Here is a 23,556-nt window from a genome sequence, read left to right as displayed (position 1 = left end):
CTCCCCTTCTTATTCTGTTTAATTTGTTTATCATACTGTGCTCAAGTAACATCCCCTGCTTGCTTGTGACGCCATCAAAGTGCTACCACTGAGGGAAGGGCCTTACAGTATTTTCCTTTTCTGCTTTGTCCTTCAGACCTCTATGGCCACCTAGAAAAGGTCTTGTATATATAAAACTACTTCACCTCATCTGGCTGAGTTCAGGGATACAGCGATTTCAGCAGCCATTCATTTTTCTCGTTGCACTCCCAGTCGAACCAGGGAAGCACTAGATGCTCATTTAGATGTCTTTATGCTCAGAGTAGATGTTATATCATTTTACCGCCACCCTTTCTTCTTGTCATCGCACCTCATCTATCTTCTGTTTTAGTGTTATGTTCCAGGACTGTACAGGATTGTTTATAGTGTCCTTTTTTTCCTGTAGGCCCATGATTATTTCCCCCCTGACAGCATCGTTACAGTGTAAAAGATATTCCCATTTTATGGTGACATTATTTAGTATATTAAATTCCACTAATTGGACTTGATAACTCTCACTGATTGGTGTCACAGCCCTGCAGAGAAGTGGAATACAACAATGGCCTCTGAAAAACTGGTCCACTGTGAAAAGCTTTAAATTTATCCTGGTTTATTTCTCTCTTGTCGTCTGCATGTTGCTCCTTCTTGAAATGACGTGCAGTTGTATGCTTAGCACATGTTTGCCTTTCAGTCTGTTTCCATTTTGCTGCATCCTTACAGAAAATATGTTGAGTGATAATATCTTTAAAGAGCCTATAAATTAATGGTGTACCCGAGTGCTTTACAACTTCCTTTACACTCTTGTGCTCACGCTTGCCAACGCAGTAAAAGCCCAGCTCTCATTGGCTGGAGGCGGGGTCATACAATATAGCTTCTAAGCTACAGCCAGTACATTGTTTAGTATTTTATTTGAATTCATTTTACATAAATCCACTACATAAAACATTTAAATGAGAGGGGACGAAACGAGAAATGTCTTGCCACTTACAGATTATGTAGTTATTAATACATTTATTATACCATATACAATCCTTATACTGTAAGTGATCGATCCCTCTGTCTGTCTGTGACACAGTTCTGCAGACAGACAGAAAGCCAGTGAAGGCCGCACTGACATTGAGTGATGGGTCTGTACCCAGGGCAGCTGTGCTGGTATACTGGGCCCCGCTGGGCCTGGAGAGGTCCTGCTGATGCACACATCATTAATGCTGAAAGAGATGAATGTGGGTCTGTGCGCTGTTGCACGAGCCCAAAGAGCAGGGGCGATTTGTGTCTGCTTTCTGACACACACGCACACAAAGGAAGGACGTGATTTTTGTTTGCTTTTTGCGACAGTGTTTTCTCACCATATGGTCAGCCTGCTTCTTGGCGCGGTGTGACAGTTAAATGTGTCCCCCCAGCAGCCCACTTATATTCTGCCTCTCATCATCAACTTTAAAAGTAGGGCAGCCTACACTCTGAACATAAGGCTTCTCTGCATGGTTATTAACCCAATCACTCACGTGTACAAACGCACAGCACCATAGTGCAGGTACAGGAACTCAAAGGATAATCAAATCTTTCACCAGTTAAACCAATCAAATAACCTTTACATTTAAAGATCTGTAGCAATGGAGTCAAAGGTGCTTTATTTATGCAACGCTAAATAAAGCACCTTTCAATATGTACACGTCAAATTATTTTGAGTTCTGTTTTGCACCAGTTGGTCAATGCTACAAGTATCTGTGCAGCACCTTGCTAACGAGTAGTTATAGGAACAACTCACCACGATGGCGATTATTAATTTTGTCTTAATTAAAGTTAGAGAAAATTCATAGTCTGTTTAAAAATAAATAAAAGGTTCTTAGTTCTGCCTTTGCTGCCTGACCATGTTCAAACAACTTGCTTCTGTATTTGGAACGAGAGTTGTTTACACGCTGTCACTGTGTTTCCATAATAGCCTTTTTTCTCTGCATGACAATGCAATCCATCCAGTGGCTGCCACCAGCGTGGCAGCTGCATGTCCTCATACACTCATTTACAATAACCTTTCAGTCTGCTGGCTGCTCTATGCACTGGTTTCAGCATTGGCAACATGTTTTTTTTTTTTAAATTTGTTTGCTTTATAACCAGAAATATATTAAATATATAAGAAAACGTTTAACCTCAACAGTCTAAATCGATGGGTCTATTACAGGGGAAAGTAACTTTTTTTTTTTCTGTTTGAGAAGAAAGAACAGAAGACCTTGCATTAAATTCATAAAATTAAGCTCCATGAATCAGTTTAATACATTTTGTTGTTGTTTGTCTGTAAACCTTTGTCACTGACTTTCCCATCTACAGAAAAAGCTGCTGCAGCAAATGAGGAGGAGGTGCAGAAGGCCGATGTGTCATCAACAGGCCAAAGTTTGATTGACAAAGAAGCCTTGGGACCAATGATGCTGGAGGTGGGTACAGCGCCTTCTCTTGCTTAATCATAGTGTCATATCTGGGAAAGAAAACACTGAACACTCAAACTGAAGTGCTCCGCCTCCACACTCATACTTAACACGCACATAGGATATACACTCCTCTTTAAATCATGATTGGTATATAATGAAGAGTGCTATCCGCAGAGAACAATCACAAATGGGGCTGTAGTGGTTGTGTAGCAGTGTGAAGTGAAAGCTGCCAGCATCTTGTATCTGCCCTGGATTGGCTGTAAATCACGGAGCGGAGCAATGGCCTCGTTGTCCCACGGAGGGCCACTGAAGTGCTTACGTATAATAGGAAGAAAGCAACAGCCTGGCGAATGAATCAGTCCATTGAGCCTGTCCCCTCACTCACTTCCTCCCTCCCTCCCTCCCTCCCTTTCTCTCTCTCTCTCTCTCTTACTTTTTCAGTTCTTTTTTTCTCCCTCCCTCCCTTCTTAACGTCGCCTCTAGATCTGTCCTGTCATGGAATATTTATAGCTCTCCTGGTCCAGCGTCACTGAATCGACATGCTAACTTGTGGCTAAATATAGCCCACCGCAGCCTGCATGCTCTCCCATCTGTCAGCAGCCCCAAAACACAGTGATCGGCCATTCACACCTGGCTCCGATCAAGCCATATCCCCCCCCCCTGTCTGCCAGTACAGGCTCATTACTTGATGCTCTGAGGAGAATGGCTGTCGGGTGGAAATGCACCCTCGTGCCCCGTGACCCTCCTCAAGGCTCCCGGCTGCCCACTGGCACAGAGGCTCAGAGAGACAAACATGGCTGTGAAAAACATTAGTGGGCTGTTGTTATAAACTTCTGGGAGCAAGTCTTGTTCTGTCTCATGACTGTTGTGACATACAGTTTGCATTCCTGTGACACTGCCGCATATGGTGTTGTGGTTTGATGACATCATAAGAGGGCTGAGATTGTTTTGAATTTTTAAAGCTACAATAACGGAGTTTAAGCAGCCATTACATAAAAATATATTTTTAAAAATATGGAAATTTAATTCAAACCCTTTTTTGAAAGAATCAAAAGTTGCAAGAACTTTTGCCCAAAACTAAACTCAAAATTGGCAAATTTGTGTTTTAAATCAATGAATATCTGATTCTAAAACAAGCATGTTGGCCAACCAGACCTTCAGTGCCAGGTTCTGGTACCTGCCAGTTTTTTTATAGTCTGTGCTTCTCACAAATTTAGGTCGGTACTAAAAAAGTTTCATGCTTCTATTCTGGGCCCTGCTAGAGACCACTTTGACTAGTTTTCAGCAAGATAGCAAAGTTTTGTCATGCTGCAGATATATCATGTTTAGCACAAATGTATGTGAGGAGGAGAGGAGAGGAGACCCCGACTCCTCACCACAACAATTCCCTATCTGCTGTGTTTTGCACTAGGAAAATGAGCAATATATGGTCATATATCAAAATAACGGACTCGGTGCAAAATGGAACAGGTGCACATAGATTGTGGCGGCTCATAGTATATTTATTTAGAATATGTTCATTTATAAAGGCTTTAGTCATCTCTACAGTGCATATTTAAACAGGGCATTGTAAATTAAGTTACAGGCTAACAGCATTATGCAAGAGTGTCTGGAAGAAAGCAAGAGTTGGCACTAGAGAGTGTTTGCTCTGTTTCTTTTTGCCCTACTTGTCCAGCACACGGCCTTTTCCTCATACAGCATGGACTTGCACAACCATGTTGCAAGTTGCTACCCTTTCTATCATGCAGCCTGAGACAAGATCCTTTTTTAAAGTCTATTTTAAGCTCAGGCTGTGTTCATGCAGGCTTGGGGAATACGTGACTGTCCCCTTGAGATCATATGTAATCTGTTACATTTGAGACTGCTTCACCCTAAAATTACCTTGTTGGTTATTTTCCAGGTGTGTTATGCAGTATAGGTATAAGAACAGGTCGTTGATTATCAGACAGGGTTCTGTATCAGGGGTAGGGAGATAAACAAACCTCAGTCAACAAGCCTAACAGCATGTAAATATATTAAACTCTGCATATTGTTTCTTATAAATACCTAACGTGTGGGGGTGTGAGTGTGTGTGTAATGATTATCTATGCAGAGGTGAAGGGCAGACACCTTGGCAGGAGTCTCTCATCTCTTATCTTGACACCAGCTTTTACAGCTTAACAACCACCAGGATTCCTCTTTAAGGGCTCCTGGTGATTTGATGGCCTAATTGACACGATCCTGTGTGTAATTGTTGACCTGGGGCTGTATTATTTCAATTAAGTGCTCCTCCTCCTCCTCCACATCCTCCAACCTCTGCAGGCACATGCTTTTATCCTGCGTTCTTTCAGCTACACTGATGTTTAGTATCTGCAGGGGTGGATGGATGTACCCGGGCACACTGAGCACTAATCACCTCTTTTTAGACACTATGCAGATGAGAAGCTTGAGTAGTTTTGTCCTATTTTTTTTGTTTAATTTGCTATTGTTGACCATAGAAAAGCAGACATACACAAAGAATAATTCTCTGTCGAGCTCACAGCTTCCTCTGTATCTGTACAAAGCCTTTAAAATCCTGCTCATAAACCAAATTTAGATTCTGTTGTTGAATGTGAGAGTTTCAGACCAGCACAGTAAAATGACCCCGATAATCTATAAGTAGGGAAAAGCACATAAGAGTAGGTAGGCTTTTAATAACCTACTCCGCTGCAGTATTATTTGTATTAGCAGTGGGAGGTAAATGTGCTCAAACATATTTTTACTGTCCTCTTTCTGCTTCCACTTCACTGTCAGATAATTGTCCTGTATCAGTGTGAAAAATAGGGATAAACAAACTCTCTCCCCCTCTCAGGCCCTGGACGGCTTCTTCTTCGTGGTGAACATGGAGGGCAACATCGTGTTTGTGTCGGAGAACGTGACCCAGTACCTGCGCTACAACCAGGAGGAGCTGATGAACACCAGTGTCTACAGCGTGCTGCACGTCGGTGATCATGCCGAGTTCATCAAGAACCTGCTGCCCAAATCCCTCGGTTAGCCTCAAGCTTATTTCCCCTGCCAGCTCTTGGCTTTGCTCTCTTGCTTTTTTCCTACCTGTCAGTGTCGGTCTCGCTGCGTCACTTGTGTTCTGTACATCTCTCTCTTGCCTGACATCGCATGAGTGTCCTCTGTGTTGCATCACTTCCACCTCTCCTCTCATTTACACACTGGCCGCATCTCTAGTGCTTTTAACACAGTGTTCTTTCTCTGAATCCTAACACCATCATGTCTCTTCATCCCCCTGTTCAGACAGGTATGTTGTAGGAGGCTGTTTGATAGTGGTGTTTAATTAAAACACTTAAACGTTCCTGGTTACAGCGGCTGCAGTGAGGATGTGGGAAAGCCAGCTAATAGAAAGCGTTATATAAGCTTTATATGCAAGGATGTCACTGTGCATAATACATATAGGTTCTTCATTTTCTCTTTTGCTGATGCTCAGCCCAGACATTTGGTCTTCCTCTTCTCTTCTTCCTCCCTCTCTTTTCACCTAATTAACTTCCTTTTTTGGCTTCTCTCCCCTGTCAGCAGTATCGCTCCCTATATTCTCATCTCGTGCCCTTCCTTCCCCCTTAATGTTGTGTGTTCTTTCTCTTTCTCTTTCTGCTACACACCCTCACCAAGTTCCAATTTTTATGTTCTCACTTTCCCATTACCTAGCCTTAACGCCACAGGAACCATTGTCTTTCTTCTAGCATTACTCATCTTCGGAAAACAGGCCATTTATTTTTGTGTGGCAGACGTTTACCTTTTTTCTTCCAGTCTTTTGGTTTAGCCCTTTTCCTCTCCATTTTCTTCTTTCTTGCCTTCTATACCCACGTCCATTTAATATCCCACATCTACATTGCCTCCCCTCAAGAGGTGATGGTAATGTATGTCAGGGCGCCCCATTAGGAGCTCTTTTTAAGTCCTTCCTGCGATTCCTCCCCTCTCCTGGTGCTTCAGATTGAGGTCTGAGTGCCCAGCCATCTGGGTGGCAAAGCTGCACAGAGCAGAGTACCCTGGAAATGATCAGTGGGCTGTGTCCCAGATACTGGGAGATTATCAATGCACTGAAGGAGATCACAACCAGATGGAGTGTGATGGGAGTTCGCTGGAGTGAAATGAGTTGTGTGTGTGACTGTATCAGTCTCTTATTATTTTCTTAGTGTATGTGTGTGCATATCTGCCTGCACATGTTTGTACATGCATGTTTGCTCCCGCCTGTAAAAGTGTTGGAAAGAAGAAGGAAGATTGGCGCTTTAAGGGACATGCATATGGAAGCCTGGAAAGGCTGTTGATAGATGGCACAAGGCTTCGGGTTCTAACTGCTCATTATGACTGATCTCCATCCATTAACTGCTCTCTCCATCTTACACTCTTTCCACCTTCATTCATTCTATCTTGCCTTCATTATGTGTTGAACTCGCAGTGTCGTAGCCTCTCTTGGCCAGCTCATCGCAGCTCCTGATTTTCTCTTTTGTTGTTCAGTTTTGGCTGCTGTAAAATTTGTCACATAAAATCCCTGAGAAAGCCTCAATGACAAGCTCTCTGTCCCCTTCTTGCTCCCTTCCAGTGAATGGCGTCCCGTGGTCCAGCGACGGTCCGAGGAGGAACAGTCACACGTTCAACTGCCGAATGCTGGTCAACCCCCTCAGCGAGAGCCAGGACGAGGCGCACGAGCCACAACAGCAGAAATACGAGACCATGCAGTGTTTTGCCGTTTCGGAGCCGAAGTCGATCAAGGAGGAAGGAGATGGTACGAAAGGAGAGAGCAAGAGAGCGTGTGTGTTTGTGTGTGCGTGTGGACAGAGAGTTTACACTACAGCATTGACCTAACAACACGTCAACAAACAAGTGCAACTCTCAAAAAAAAAGACCTCCTACTTTAAAACATTTTTGCGATACAGAAATTGAAGAAGGGATTTGTGAAAAGTGAGTTTAAAAAAAGTCTGAGCATGATCAGGAGCTCAGAGCTTGCAAATCGAATGAGTCAAATCAATTATCCAGTAGTACAAGAATAGTCTTCGAACACTGGAGAATATAATAAACAGGAAAAATAAAGTAGTCTCGAAGCTAAAGACCAATGCCAAAATCAGAGGACAAATTCAAAAGCGTCTATACCTCATGTAACATCTGACTGATTGTGTGTCTTAGTTGTACAGTGGAGAGAAATAATACTTCAGGATGATGTCGATTTAGCTTTATGAATGGAATTGTATGCGAATAGGGGCAACTTTAAGCAACTGATGAAGAGCCGTGTTGATGCTAGTCAGCTTATACCCATGAAAAGTTAAGTGACAGAAGAGAGAGAAGAGAGGCCGGGCAGCTGTCATTAAAGCCTATCTATAATTAATTTACATTCCTCACAAATCAGAGCTTATGAGGGAAGGATGGGCTTTAATCGTGTGTGTTGCATCAGGGGACCGGTCTTCTGATAACCTTTTAAAAAGGACAACAGCTTCATAGAGCAGAAGAATATGGAAGCAGAGAAAGAAAGAAGCTGCTCTTAAGTGTTAACATCTGCGCTTCTTTCCTAGGAAGTGGTATGTTGTCTCTGATCTCTGCCAATGTTCAGGCTACATCCACAGTCCTACGCTTCCGTTTGAAAAAGCATCAGCCCTGGTACTGATGAGCCTGGCGTCCACACTACTCCAGAGTTTTAGAGCCACTAAAACTGACAAGTTCAAACTTGCAAAGCTAAATATTCAACATCTTAACTAACTTAATAGTTTTTGTTCTGTGGCTTTGATGACTCTGTAACTCCCCTAGGCCAAACTATAACTCGTTTGTTTATTTAAACAATAAGAAAGACTCCACATCTAGTCTTAACCTGTCTTATCTGATCTTGGCCACCGTTGTGCACCAGCCATACTTTGGCAAATAGATAAACTCGGAATCAGGCCAGAGGTGTGTGTGTGTGTTTCTGTGTGTGTAGTAGTTATGGTTGCAGGAATTTGTCCAGCTATAGACAGAGAAGGAAGGAAGGAAAGCAAGTAAGAGAATTCTTAGACCTATCAGCTGGACCACCCAAGATGCAGTGTTTACAAGTTGAAATGAGGTGTTCGTGTGTGTGTGTCACTGTCAGTCCTGGCAGGCATTTCTTAGCCAGAAACATGTGTGGTATTGTGGGTATTGCTGGCACAGGGAAGTTAGGCGGTGGACTTTTTGGGGTCGACCCAGCCCTGGACTTAGCGCTGTCATCTGTGCGCCTGTTAGAGGCGACTGTCAAGATTGAGCTATTGCAATCTTTAATGTTGGGCCAGGGGAGGTGTCATCGGTGTGAGATGGCACTGTAGGTGAGACCAGCCGGAGACACGCACACACACATACACACGCATGCACTCGCACATAGACACGCACCTTCAAAGGTCACACTTCATCATTTCCCTTGCCAGCAATGGCTGCTCCTCCTCATGAAAGGAACGGGACTCTGATCCCCATGCTCATTAATAACTGTATTAATTATGCTGCCTGGAAATAACATGCATTTAATTTTCTTTCCCTCCCTCTGTCTCTATCATTTACATCCCTATCCTCCCTTCTCCCATCCCCCTTCATCCCTAATGTCTCTGTCCTGTCCTCTTTGTTACATCCTCTACATCATTTTTTTTCTCTTCTACGCTTAATTCTCCTCTCCTCTCCTCTCCTCTCCTCTGTATCCCCTCTCTTCCCCTCTTGTGTATTCATCAGACTTCCAGTCGTGCCTGATCTGTGTGGCTCGCAGGGTGCCCATGAAGGAAAGACCCGTGCATCCTACGCCTGAGAGCTTCACCACGCGCCAGGACCTGCAAGGTACACACTCCAGTCACCCATCCAGAAGCTACTAAACTATTATAAACAAAATTTATATTTATTTTTTTTATTAAGGGATGGGAGGCTACCAAAACTAGCAGTAAGTGAGTTGCAAATATAAAACGGTCATGAAAAATAATATAGTGCTTCACATGATGCACCACCCCCGACAACATCATCCCATGTCACCAGCTCATAAATCACCCCCCACTACACAGTTAAGCTATTTGAAGATTATCACATCTTTGGTAAAGTTCTTACTCATCGAGCGTGTGAGTTGAACACCTCTGTCTGCACTGTGGGAGGTAAAGTACCTGTCTGAACACCGGCACAGAGATGCAGACAGTTGTCTGTGTGTGAACTGGTATTTGATGTGATCAGAATATCTGTGTGTGGCATGCGTACACACATACACAACATCCAATCACACACACAATAATTTGTTACAGTAATTTCACACCCGTACATCAGTAAGTATGAATGTTTGGCTTTGTGTCTGTTACAGCAGTTCTAGATATTTTTCATTTTTCTTATTCAAGATTTAGAGTTACAATTTTTCTCCCATGGTTATTAAAATGTCATCTACAATCTTCCTCTGCCTGAGGGAGCTTGCTGAATGTAGTGTACAGTTGTTCAAAGCTATCGCTTTGATTGTCTGTGTGACAAGTCTTTCAGCAGTCTGCTTGTTATCCCTTAAAATGCATCACTGCCTCCATTTAAATTTCAATCTGGTGAGGGGCATCTTATACACTGCTACTAGTGTGTGGTGTGTTTATGTGTTTGTCTTTACACGGGCAACAAGATTGTATATGTTGATTTCTGAAGACAGTTGATGCCTAGACAACCCTGGGGATTTTTGTAATTTATCCTTTAAACTATTGTTTTATGGATCTAAATATTGATCACACTTAATTTGTAGTATTCTAATGTTTATTCTCATGTATTATTTTGTTTTCTTCTCTTATCTTACGTCAACAGGTCCAAACCACAGCAGACATTTCTAGCTGAAGCTTTTGAAAAATTCTTCTTAACTTCTGGTCAACAAGCTGCTCTGCATGTTTATGTTTGAGAGAGACTTTAAATCCCCATCAGCTCAGTTGGTGTGTCCATGTGTGACTAAGGCCTTCCTAATCCGGTCCTCTGTGTTTAGGTAAGATTACGTCCCTGGACACCAGTCTGCTGCGGGCGTCCATGAAACCAGGCTGGGAAGATCTGGTGAGGCGCTGCATCCAGAGGTTCCACCTACAGAATGATGGAGAGATGTCTTTTGCCAAGAGACATCAGCAGGAAGGTAAAAGTGTAAACTGCTAAGAAGAATACTGTTCAATCCTCAGCTCTTGTTAGTTACTCCCCTCCGTCTGGTGTTGTCCAGCTACTGCACGAGCATATAATGTTTAAGTTATTTAGGGCTCCCTCCTTTGTTTACCTTATTCCAATCACAAGTTTTTTAACAGTTTCTAATTTCTATTAATGTTTCTTGTTGCATCTACTGATTTATGTGCAAATGTGTCCTCAGTGCTCCGACATGGCCAAGCGTTCAGCCCCATCTACCGGTTCTCCCTCTCGGACGGAACCATCGTGTCAGCCCACACCAAGAGCAAACTTGTGCGCTCGGCTGCCACCAACGAACCCCAGCTTTACATGTCCCTGCACATTTTACAGAGGTATGTCTCAGTAATCTACAGCTGTGTCAGAACCAGAAAGACAAATCTGCGGCATGAACTTTCTTTTACATGTTTTAGCCTGTTAATACCCTGCAGCATAACCATGCTGATGGCTCCTTGTGTTCTGCGTGGATGAGATAATATGTAGAAAGTCTACGCTTCCCAATGGCCTTGGTCTTGTGGGGATAATGTCGCAGTGAAATCAGAAAAATTTAATTTATTTGTCTACCTTTGTCCCTGTCGTGTATGCAGGTAGTTTGTGGTTGTATTTAACTACTGCTATTTTAAAAAACGGTCTTCATTTGTTGTGCTTAAACAAGAGTAAAATCATGAATTGAAATCTGCAGCAATCTCTCCAAGAAAAACACGAAGACTCTGCAAAATTCTCTATTTTAGCATCTTCAGTTCTCTCACATTCTGCTCAAATTTGAATTCATCAGCTGAATCATCTGTGTGTTTTTCAATGTCTAGGGAGCAGACAGTATGTGGAATGGGCCAGGATATGGGTCCTGGCAGTCAGGCCACAGGGATGGCTCCAAAACCGATGAACTCCTCTACTCCCTCCATGACTCCTCCAACCCCAGGCAGTTTGCCAGGTTCGGGGCCTCAGGGCCAAGACATTACCTTTAGCAGCAACAGCACGCCTTTTTCCCCCCCAGGGCCCGCCGGACCCAGAGAACCAGCAGCCATGGGCCATATGCAGGGCTACCGTTTTGGCTGCCCCCCACCACACAACCACACTGGTGGCATGCAGCCACCACAGCAGAGCCCGAACTGGAGAATGAACAGCCCCTCTCGCGCTAGCCCCAGCCCAGCCGGAGGGCCACATCCGCCTCAACAGAACTCAATGCTGTCCCCCAGGCACCGAGGTAGTCCCGGGGGGGCGGGCAGCCCTCGTGTAGCAGGAGGCATGCACTCACCATCCCCAGTGGGGATGTGTGGCGGAGGACCTGGATCAGCAGGCAGTAGTAGCACCACTAGTGCCCATGCTAACAGCTACACTAGCAGTTCTCTGTCAGCTCTGCAGGCCCTAAGTGAGTGTCATGGTGTAGGACACGGGCACGGGCCCCCTCACGCACACACACTGGGGTCTCCAGACCGGAAGATGGGCTCCCCAGCAGGGGTCACACAAGGATCAGGGGTAAACTCTCATTTGATGTCAAAAATGGGAGGAGGCTGTGGTGCTGCAGGTGGCACAGGAGACTCATTTGGCCCTCACACAGAAGTGGGTCAGGGCCACACACAGGGTCAGACAGAGGGCAACCTAGCTGAGGCCAAGGAGGAGAGGGAAGGGGCTCCTGAGTGCCATGATGCTCACAACCGTCTTCATGACAACAAGGGCCACACCAAGCTACTACAACTTCTCACCACCAAGCCAGAGCCTCTAGAGACACCCCTGTCCCCTGGCGCAGGAGGTGAGGGCAAAGACCAGGCTGGGACAGGGGTCAGAGGTGGCCCCACGGGAGGAAACACTCACGCCACATCCCTCAAAGAAAAACACAAAATCCTCCACCAGCTGCTGCAGAACAGTACGTCTCCTGTAGACCTGGCCAAACTCACTGCAGAGGCCACAGGCAAAGAGCTGGGCCAAGATCAAAACCAGGGTGCTGGTAGTACAGCTACTGGGGCGGACATTGCTCCAAAGCAGGAGCCACTGAGCCCTAAGAAGAAGGACAATGCCTTGCTACGCTACCTACTGGACAAGGATGATAATGCACTGAAGGACAAGCTCCCTAAGCTGGAGCCTGGGGAGGTGAAGGTTGAAGGTGGCAAAAACACCCATGTTAAGCAGGAGAAACAAGACTCAGGATACGACCGGGCTGAGCAGGTCAGTTTCTTACTTACCTTCTTAACTCACTCTGACTGTGTGCACATACAAAATGCGCTGTTGATTTTGATAAAAAAGTAAATTCTATAATGCATCGTTTACATGTTGGAAATTATAGAAGAGTAAAAGGTACCGGAGTTGTCTTAAGTGATTAGTCAAATGTTTAATTTATCTTAACACTTTTCTAGTCTTAGACACTCAAAGCACTTTACACTGCGTCGCATTCATCCATTCATTCGTACAGCACTTTGATCACTCACACACTGACCACACAGCCATCAGAGGCTATTTGGGGTTCAGTGCCCAAGGACACTCCGACGTGCAGACTGGACTCGTTAGCTCATTGCACAAACCCAAACTTTCTGCCCTGTGCTGCTCTACTTATCTCTTCAGCTCTGTGTCTGAGCATTAATCTGGGTTAGGTAGCAGATGTTTGCTTCTCCAAGTGCCATGTTCACACATGATGTTAGAGCTAACCACACAAATGTTCTGGCAGTGTAAAGACCAAACAGAATTTGTGACCTATCTACAGTCACATTCATATTTAGTCTTGTCATATACACACAAGACATCCTGCATGTTTTTTTTACTCCCGTATATAAACACATCTGGTGCTTTTGACTGCCTATGTGTTGGCAGCACATGCTGAGGGAAGCGTTTCGCCAGCTTCAAACAACTGTGACATTTGGAAGGAGCCCCTGTGGTTCTCCAGCCATTTGATCCTGTTTGCGTTTGGCCAGAACCCTCAGGTTTGGCACAGAGCGCCGGTCCGACCTGGCACCCAACACAGACGAGGAGAAAAAAAGTAAAGAGGGGAGTGAGCAGGGAGAGTGTTGCTGGTGAAACGCACCAGTTCTGTGGATCAGGAGGCTTAAGTTTTCGAATTCTGTGCTGCGGGAAAACATTTTTTATCACACACATACTGATAAACCACAGAACTACATAGAAATAAACAACTTTACATGAATCTCTTCCCTCTTTTTTCTCTCAGTGCCTTCCTCTTAAACCAGTCGGGTAATCAAAGACGCAAAGATGCTCTTTAAATGTCACGAACATGGAACTAGTGCAGCGTCCAAACAGATCGTGATCCTAGTTAAGAGTATTGATGGATGCATTGGAAATGTCCACCAGTATAGGTTTGACCAGGGTATTAGGAAAAAACCTTTTTAAGACTTAGTCGCTCCCTAATTATCCTCCTCCTCCTTCGTGGCACATTCTGCAGAAACCATGTTGTTTTCGCACTCACACAGACAGAAGGACAGTGGTACATAATGTCAGCTAGCTACGCCTGCTAGCCGTGTATGTACAGTATGTGCTCAGCCACTTGGGTGCACACGACGAAGACGAGGGAAAAAAAGGTGATTGGATGGATAATAAGAGCTGCTGTTGAACCGAACAAAGAAGGAGAGATGAGAGAGGTGTAGATACCCCCAGGAGAGCCCAGCGTCGGCAGGCAGAGTGAAAATGATGAGCCATATGCTCCTGCATGTCCTCTCTGCTACCATGGAGATAGAGGGGCGAGGGAGTGGTGTGTTTGTAGAGCGCGCAACATACAAAAAACAATAGGAGTAAAACAGAAATTGAGAGAAAGAGGTTTAATATGTATGATGCTGAGAGTATTATTCTCTCGAAGTGGCTGCAAAATTGAATAATTAGTTATTTTCTGCCTTGTGTTGAAAATACGAATGACACAGGTGAATTCTGGGAATCACACGTAGGTGAACAGTGATGGTGATGGTTCATTTGACTTTAACAGATTCCATTAACTATATATATATATATATATATATATATATATACAAAAAAAAGAGGCATTTGTTTGACGTGAACTAAGCCACGGCTTCATTAGAGCCTTTTTGTGTGGAAGTGGGTTTCTCTTCTTTGCTGGTGAATTGCTGCCCGGTCATGTGTGAAAGCCGACTGTACTAGTCAAAAAGTCCTCTCAACCTTCTCTCTCCTGACCTCGCTCACTGTTTTCTCTCTCTCTACCTCTCCTCCTCATGATTGTTTGAGGGCTGAATTATTGATAGCTGGAGCAGAGCTAAATGGGAAATCAGAGCAGAGAGCAGCAGCAGTGGCTTAGCTGATGGCTGAAGGAACTATAGGTATGGTTGACTAGTCCCACGAGCTTATGGGAGGCAGGGATTATGTGTGTGCGCATGTGTGTTTGTGTGTGTGTTCCTTCCCAGGTCTATTAAAAAACATATTGTCCCAAGCTCCCACTGCAGCAATATCCATATTTTCCGTGTAATTAATTTAGCCCAGGATTCAGTTTCTCTTTACTCCACAATATATTATGTTATAATAAGAATATTTAACATGAATGTCATAGAAGAGATCTAGGTTGCTCTGTGGTTGCATGATTTGTTAATTCCAGTGTTTAGTAAGTATTTCTTTTCTTTTTTTAAAGTTGTACAATAGCAAAACTCCCTCCCTGTCTCTAGATATGAGTAAGCAGGTAAACAAATGATTTAATTCGGAGCCAACACAGTCTACTATTACGTTTGAATAGGATATCAGTAGTTCCTGCTCGACCCCCTACTTCAGTTTCCCTCTCAACATAAGAAAGAATATGTCAGAGTGCGTGCCAAAACATGTCATTTCCATCGCTGCGCACTCACAGGTAAACACACTCTCAACCAGTCATGCAGGCCTGTTTATACAGTAGGATTTTCAAAACTGCTGAGCCAGTCCGCCTGAAGGACGAGGAAGAGTTATTCGATATCATTAACATTATTGAAACTTATTGTTTCACTGTTTAACTTCCCCTTTTCTCTGACAGTCTCTAATTTAAAGACAAAAAGTACGATCTAGTAACAATCCCAGCATGACAGTTGACCTTGCAATTGCAAGTAATGTTGCATCCACACTTTAAAAACTGTAATTTCAGCTCTGACAGACAGCGATAACATTTTTGTTGATTAGCTGTTTTTGTCGAATTCTTTTATAAATACACAGATCTGGGCTGAAACAACTTTTCCTTTTGCCTCACTTGACACTCATACTTCTGCTTCACCCCCCCCCCCACGTTTCTCACTTCCCTTTCCCATAAAATGACATGAATGTAGGTCAGAAAGACACAAGTCTCGTTCTATTGCCCCGAAGTGACGTCGAGGCACGAATGCCGTACGTGAAATGTATAGCTTTCAAAAATGACCGGATTAGAAACCTGCTTGTTTACAGATGTGACTTTAGTTTAAGCCGTGTTCCAGACGGACACAAGTCAAATTGTAAGAATCCACATTTGGCAGTGCCTCCTTGCCACCCTGCTGTGAGAGAATCAGCCTCTGCTGTTGCTTAGCACGCAACCGTGCCTTCTCTATCAGACATGCTTGAACTGCACGGTGTGTCATTATTTGTTTCGCTCCATACAGTTAATTTCTGCAGTTTCATGTCAATTAAATTTGAGTGTGCCCATAAGATTAAGGTTAAATTTGAGTTTTTCTTCCTTCACTTTCGTCTCTGCCCTGCATTTCAATCGAGCTGCTTATTTGTGTGTTGGGCGTGGAGGTAAATAAGCGGATGGAGCCCGAGGCAAAAACCGTACAGGATTTTTAAATATGCATCTGTACCCTTTAACAAACTGCCTCTTGTATTTGTCCTTAACTGCTCGTCCGGATTGAGTACAGTTCTGGCATCAAGATCTGTAATTGTCTTCTTTAAATGGAACATGGCTTAAAAATTTATATTTAGTAATGGTCATTTGGCCTCACAAATCTTTGTTGTTGTACCAAAATACAGTAAAGCAGCCGGATAAGCACGTGAGAAGGACTGGGATTGCATTACATGCACACACATGCATTGCAGGCAGAGAGTAACAGGGATTGATGGAAATAGGACCCATTAAGGGTAAAAGCAGCAAGAGAAGTCAAGAGAATAGAAAGTGGGAGGGGAGAGAAATGGAGAGGAGGAGGAGGAAGAGAGCGAACCGCGAGCGTACAGGAGCATTACATCATTCCTGACCTCATTAGGGCTTCTCTCTCTCCCACCGCCGCCACCCCTCACTCTGCTGCTCTCTCCCTCATATCCTGTATGCTCGTCTGCTACCCTGTACAGTGTGTGGCTGCGTGTTTCCCTCTGCGTACATTTTCATAACAGGAGCCTCCTCCAAGGTGGAAGATAAAAAAGATCCAACAGTGAAACGTGTTTGTCAGCAGGACCAGAGCTTTAGTCCTTGGCTGACGCAGATAAAGGTCTTGTCTGCAGTTTATCTTATCACTGGTAGCATTTTACATACCTCAGATATATGGCATTGCCAAGAACAGGGGAGTGCAACATTGAAACTGTGGCTGCTGTGCTGTTTTCCTGCGTTACAGTGTGTCACGATCAGTTGTCAGTGATTCCAAGTGTGCTGCACTCTGGTGGCAACTTGCAGACAGTGCAACTTATTTACCTTCAGTCCCTCAGGCCTGTGTAGGAAGCACAATGGTCGCCTATGTTGATATTTCAGTTCAGTATTGACTATAACCTACTTTTTGGTGTGTTAATGAACATTAAACTTAAGTATGCTGTAGCTTGTGTTACCTTTTGTAAAGTTGTTTATGTTTGGCTTTGTTAGAGTTGTGTTCATGGACACTGATACTTTTTATGTTTTTGGATTTGCTGCATTGTTCAGGGGGTCCTGTTATTTTGTCCACCCCCTAGGTATCGTACAAATGGATAGAAATACAGCAAAGACAGCTCCAGTGTCCTAAAACAAAACCCCTGTTTTCCGAGAAGTTCACCTTTCGTAGTTGTAGCGATTCCTCAGTTCAGCAAGTGAAACCAGATCCCAGCATGGCTTTGTCTTTGTTTAAGATGGTTGTGTGAAAAACTAAACAAAAACAGTGCAGATCAGCCGAAGCCTTTCTGTATATGAATACAGCCCGGGGCTGTGTGGGGCTGGCTCAGTCCAGCTGTTTACAGAAGGGGGAGAGAGAGCTGATCAAACTTCGGCACGGACCAAACTCCTCGTGTTGCTCTCCCATGCTACTCGGCAGAAAGAAGCCTCGGTAGCCTTGTTCACCATCTTTAAATAATAAGTCTAATGGTATTCCTAATTATGTGCTTAAAAATTGTGGACTATAAAAAGGGCAGGAGCTGTAGTGTAAGCAAGGACTTGTGTCTGCTAAGTTAAAGTGACGTGTGGCCTGGATTTGATTGAAATGGTAAATTTTATCCCGAGGTTACTGCTGTTATTATAAACAAGGCCAAGCCTGCTATGCTCATCCCACAGATATAGACTCATTATGCATTTGTTGTAGTGTTTACTCCCCTTTATTGCTCTTTCAGTCTGTATTTTATCTAGCAGGTAAAACAGCAAATGGTTTCTAAGTGGAACGTCTAAATCAATCACCTGTTCTAGTGTTTTCACACTTTTCCTCTTTTTTGTCTCGTGTCCTCTCTAGTCGTCGGAGCTGGATGACATCCTGAACGACCTGCAGAATGCTCAGCCACAGCTCTTCTGTGAGCCGCGGCCCGTTTCGTTGCCCAGTCCCATGGACAAGCAGAACATCATCAATGACATCCTGCAAATGTCCGAGAACAATCCCGCCATGGTGGCACAGCAGCAGCAGCACCGGGGCATCGGCCCTGGCATGGCACCAACTAGTGAGTCTCACACTTGAAAAATTTCACAAATGTTTCCCTCTCACAGTGGACCAAGTTCTATCAAAATAAAATTCTTCAATCATACGACATAATGTTTTAAATAGGACATTTTGTAAATACAATTCCACAATGTGCGATTGGCTAAAAACCCATGTGTTCCTGTCTTCAGACTTCGGGGGTGTCCGACCAGGCCAGCCAACCAGGGGTCTGCCTGTGAGGAGTGTGTCTCTGGAAATGTCCCCCCAGCAGCCCTCGTTACAGTATCCCATAAGGGCCACAAGCCCATACACCCTTATGCAGCAGCAACAGCAGCAAAGCATGGTGGGAAATCACAGCATGATGGCTAACCAGGCCGGTATGGTGAACACAGGTAGGCGTGAGAGTCGGGCCTTGGTGGTGACGGTTCATGATGTTATTGACACTGAATATGTTGCTGTCATTGTTGCACAGTGTGCCTTGATTTAAAAGGAAAAAAGATAAGGTTAAATCGGTTCCTGTTCTAACAGATACCTCCTCTTATCTGGTTGTTTACCTTAAATATAAATGACCAACTTCTTTAGCCGTCTCACATGTTGTGTCATACAGCTCCCAGGACATGTCTTACTTGTATAGAATTAAAACGCTCCATACACAAAAGAAAATATACAATGACATCATGCTATAATGGGTATAACGCTTGGTATCAATTCATTATAACACACGTTAAGAAAAAGTGCTGTAGAAGAAACAAGTTTCCAGCCATTTTACACGCCTAACCCTTAAGAGTAGCTAATTTGTTATGATATAGCTATTATATAGAAATTAAATATTAAAAAACTTTGAATAAACAGGTCAACCAGTGCCGTTGATCACAACAATTCTGCGTTCACGACAGCGGCAACTGTAACAGGTTCTGCTGAGTCAAGCTTTTTGTGTAGCAGGTGGCTTCAGGGATCTGAGGCTTGATTACTACAGGTCACTTCAACCGTTTAATAAGGATAGACACAGACCAAATAAACAAGGATGTTGAAAACAGGTAGTGCAGTAGTCAAAATAAAAACACTTTAATTCAACTTTAACTAGAAGCATAGTTGCTTAATGGGCCTTTTCCAGTTTCCCCTCACTGTCAAATTTACATTTTTAACTGCATCAGTCTCTCAATGATTATTGTAAATGAAGCACAGTTGGATTATTTGCATGAACACATGTAGCTGATTTCCAAATGCTGAGGAAGAAGCTCTTCCCCTCTGTGTCTGTCACTCTCAGCCTATGATAAGTCATGTAAAGACATATTGACTCACTTCCTGTGACAGGAAACAGTCAGTCAGCCGCACTGGCACAAAGTCTCTCCCTCATATTCACAGTCCTCAAACGTCCCCATGCCACCACACGGGTGGCTTATTCTTCCATATTGCCCCATTGCATCATGGTAAAGGAGAACATCCAGTGAGCCCTGTTCTGAGGCCTCACTCTTTGTTTCTTGTCTCCCTCTGTTCTCCAGGACTCCTGGCTCCCGGTGGTCCACGGCCGGGCATGCAGCAGCAGCAGCAGGAGGGCTGGGTGGGTTCAGCCTCTGCCCCTCCTCTGGGAGCGTCCGGGCCTGGGCAGCCAGGAGCCATGCAGGGCCGGATGGGGCCAAACGGTGCACCCATGAGGCCCAACAGCCAACCAGGACCCCGGCAGATGCTCCAGTCCGCGATGATTGCCAACGGTGAGAAGACGGTTTAGTTATTAAGTTTTTTTCAAATGCAGTATTTAGGTTACAGTAGTTTTTAGATTGGAGGTTAATACAGAAATCATGTGTCAGCACTTGCAGCACCTGTGGTGCAGGGGGATCCTAAACACTTGTGCATACAGATTAACTTCCTATCTGAATTTATACTGCTGCCACCTTGTGGTTCACCATAATATTACATGCAATACAATAAAAAACCAAGCACTTGCATCTGGCCTGTTCTTGGATTGTAGAAATAATTTTTTATTTCCAGCTTTGCTATTACTAACGTCTACTGTTGGAGTCAAACTGTCTTATTGTATGTTGCCCTGTTCAGCCCAACCTGAAATGGAGATTGGTTTGGTCAGCCACCATTTCACCCAGCAACAAGCTCCACCCAATCAGACCGCCCCATGGCCAGACAGCATGATGCCCATCGACCAGACAGCGTTTGTAAACCAGAACAGGTACTAACTTGCAAATTGATTAATGATTCAGACCAATCTCTCTATGCTGATCATGTTTATCCCGGACGAAAGTGTTTCAGTCATTATTTTAAACATCTCTGATTCCTCTCTGGCAGGCCGGTGCACTCGGCGCCCCAGGATGACTTGCTGTGCAGTACGGGGCTCAGCTCGGGTGAGGGCAGTGGAGTCGACGAGGGGGCCCTGATGTCCCAACTCTACACGGCACTTAAAGATTTTGATGGCTTGGAGGAGCTGGACCGTGCCCTGGGGATCCCTACTCTGGTGGATCAGGTGAGATCCGTCCTTCAGTCGACACCGTCACTCACAGTTTAGTAAGTTTCTTTTTGATTCACCTATCATGGCTTTACATCGTTTTTCATCTGTGCCTGCCTGTTCCAGAACCAATCCCTGGAGCCGGAGCCCCCCATGTACACCCAGCAATTTGGTCACCCGCCATCCCACATGGCTCAAAGGGGCTACCCTGGTGCTCCCTTGCAAGAACCAGGCTTCCACCCCATGGCTGGTCAGATGGGTCCACGGCCGAGTTATCCCATGATGAGGATGCAGACGCGCCCAGGACTAAGGCCCACCGGGGTCCCCAACCAACCCAACACATTACGGCTGCAGCTTCAGCACCGGCTACAGTCACAGCAGGTACGCTTGTATCTAGACCAGGGTTTAGCCGAAAAAACTCATTACAACAACTCCTCACCTGTGCTGTGCATGGTTTGTAAAGACAGTGATTCGTCCCTCGTATCATGAGATTTGTATTTATTAATTATCTCATGGGCCACATTAAGCAGAGGTTCCTGATCCAGACTTTCCTGACACTGCTGGAAGTAATTCTGACCATCGATTGTTCACACTTTGTGTTGTAACCACACTGTTTGATCAGCAGCTGTGTGATTGAACAAGCAGATGGGAGTTGTGTGTATTTATCCCTGAGTTTGACATTTTGGCAGATCTTCTGTCTGCACAAAAAACATTTGGGATACTTTGCCATTTGTTAATGTATTTACTAGAAAAATATTCCTGTTGCAGTAAAATTCTGCCACTGTATATATATAAATATATATATATATATGATTGGAATTAATTTATCTAATAATTGTTAAATCATCTGTAATATCGTTCAAATCTGTTCTAATCATGTATTTGTTCTTTGACTATATATAAGCTAGACTTATGCAGTACGTCTTGAAAAGTCAAATATAATGTGACAAAATTAGGGATAGTGAATAAATTTCAATTCATTATAGGATGATGGTTTATTTTTACCTCTTCTTTTGTCCCCCTGTAGAACCGTCAGCCCATGATGACTCAGATGAGTAGTGTGTCAAATGTGAACTTACCTCTCAGAGTCAGTGCTCCAAACCAGGTATGTCACCACTGCACAGGCATGTTGCTGCGACTGTATGTGGTGTTTATTGTTGACTGACAGTAAATTTAAGGTTTGAATTTCATTGTTTTTTTTATGATGTGGACACAGACTTGAGATATCCCTAATGTACTACTGTTATAAATTTCCTGTATTTGTACTCATCCTTCCACTCTGACTTCCAGGGGACCATCAATGCTCAGATGCTGGCGCAGCGTCAGCGGGAGTTGCTGAGTAATCACCTGCGACAGAGGCAGCAGCAGCAGCAGCAGCAGGTCCAACAGGCCCAGCAGGTCCAGCAGCAAAGGAGCATGGCCATGAGGGGGCCGGGCCTCAACCTGCCTCCCAACATGGCTGCCGGAGGAATGAGTAATCCCCGGATTCCCCAGGCCAACCCCCAGCAGTTCCCCTACCCGCCCAGCTACGGTACCAGTACAGGCCTGGCCTCGCCACCTCCTTCTACCAGTCCCTTTTCCTCCCCTCTCTCTCCCAGCCTGCCCTCTCTCCCCCCCAACCCCCAGCTCCACATGCATGGCACCTCCTCCTCTTCCTCCACCTCCTCCTCCTCCCAGATGATGATGGGAAACACAAGCATGATGGGCGGACAGTACGGGGCCGTACTCAGCCCCCAAATGCAGCACAGTGCCTTTCAGTTTCCCAACTCAGGTACTGCCTCGACAACCCAGCCTAACACACACTTTACCTGACCACCTCAGTGTGTTTGTGTGTGTGTGTGCGTACCATTGTTGTGTTTACGTGACACACAGCATCACATGCTTTATAATTGGGGCAATCATCTGATTTGTAATATTACGCACTGATGTCTGCGTTAATCAGCTGATTATGAATGATCCAAATCATACTGTATATTTTACTCTTATAACTAATGAGCAGTTATGAGTAAGTACTTTCTTCAATCTCATTATCTCATCGTTCTGTGCACTGTCCAAAATGGTGTCCTGCCTATACACTCTCTCTCCACCAGAGGGCACCAACACACAGTGATCAGAGCACTGGCACCTGACGCAGGCAGAACAACAACCTGGCCTGTGCCTGTCAGTCTGATCTCACCATCTGATTTGTGTGATGACATGTTTGATTTATCCTCCACTCTAAAATCTGATTCTGGCCCAGAGGTTCCTACAGAGTGAAAACCTCAGCTCGACGTTACTTCTCTCTTTCCCCTTCTCTCCTTATCCTCCTCCTTGATCCCTTTCTTCCTAGTTGCTTGTCTTTTCACTCCTTCCGTACATGCATGTAGAAAGTATTAACTGCCTGTCAATCCACAATGCTACCTTCATGCTTACATCCCACTTGCTCATCCTCTGCTATTGCCGGTCAAAGTGAATTTCGACTATGACGATGAGATCTACTCTCAGTACGGTCCTTTGTAGTCGAGTCTAAGCAGGTCCTGTGTGGTTGACCTCTTTTGCTGCACCACAGGTATGAGCCAACAAGCAGACGGAGGCTTCGGAGGCCCCGGCACGCCACAGAGCCCGCTGCTTTCTCCTCGCATGGCCCACACGCAGTCCCCCATGATGCAGCAGGGACAAGGAAATGCTGCTTTCCAGGGGTCTCCTGACATGAACGGCTGGCCACAGGGTAACATGGGAGGCAACAGGTAAATGTGACTGGAGATTCCCTCTCTCTATATTTGAAACGTCTAAGCTCCCCTGTCACCTTTATGCATCTGTTTTCCTTTTCCCTTCTCTC

General features: G+C 44.6%; 1 protein-coding gene across 5 annotated transcripts in view; it reads left to right on the top strand.

The window, feature by feature from the left end:
- The window catches only part of ncoa2 (nuclear receptor coactivator 2), a 54,466-nt gene that overhangs the window by 25,691 nt on the left and 5,219 nt on the right, over window positions 1–23,556 (top strand). For 4 of the 5 annotated variants that reach the window (XM_061093437.1, XM_061093434.1, XM_061093435.1 and 1 more), the window contains exons 5-20: window positions 2,341–2,444; window positions 5,269–5,446; window positions 7,006–7,188; window positions 9,123–9,224; window positions 10,375–10,515; window positions 10,741–10,888; window positions 11,360–12,716; window positions 18,104–18,305; window positions 18,475–18,675; window positions 19,786–19,995; window positions 20,336–20,465; window positions 20,582–20,756; window positions 20,865–21,119; window positions 21,766–21,843; window positions 22,029–22,509; window positions 23,287–23,464. In XM_061093437.1, the coding sequence (XP_060949420.1) occupies window positions 2,341–2,444; window positions 5,269–5,446; window positions 7,006–7,188; window positions 9,123–9,224; window positions 10,375–10,515; window positions 10,741–10,888; window positions 11,360–12,716; window positions 18,104–18,305; window positions 18,475–18,675; window positions 19,786–19,995; window positions 20,336–20,465; window positions 20,582–20,756; window positions 20,865–21,119; window positions 21,766–21,843; window positions 22,029–22,509; window positions 23,287–23,464 (4,123 nt within the window). The remainder of the gene's footprint in view (window positions 1–2,340; window positions 2,445–5,268; window positions 5,447–7,005; window positions 7,189–9,122; window positions 9,225–10,374; window positions 10,516–10,740; window positions 10,889–11,359; window positions 12,717–18,103; window positions 18,306–18,474; window positions 18,676–19,785; window positions 19,996–20,335; window positions 20,466–20,581; window positions 20,757–20,864; window positions 21,120–21,765; window positions 21,844–22,028; window positions 22,510–23,286; window positions 23,465–23,556) is intronic. The other variant, XM_061093438.1, reaches the window with a different exon arrangement.

The sequence above is a fragment of the Limanda limanda genome, chromosome 20 (assembly GCF_963576545.1).
Source record: "Limanda limanda chromosome 20, fLimLim1.1, whole genome shotgun sequence".
Classification (NCBI taxonomy): domain Eukaryota; kingdom Metazoa; phylum Chordata; class Actinopteri; order Pleuronectiformes; family Pleuronectidae; genus Limanda; species Limanda limanda.
The sequence above is the reverse complement of the archived record's forward strand: the minus strand, read 5'-3'. Positions and strand labels throughout refer to the sequence as shown.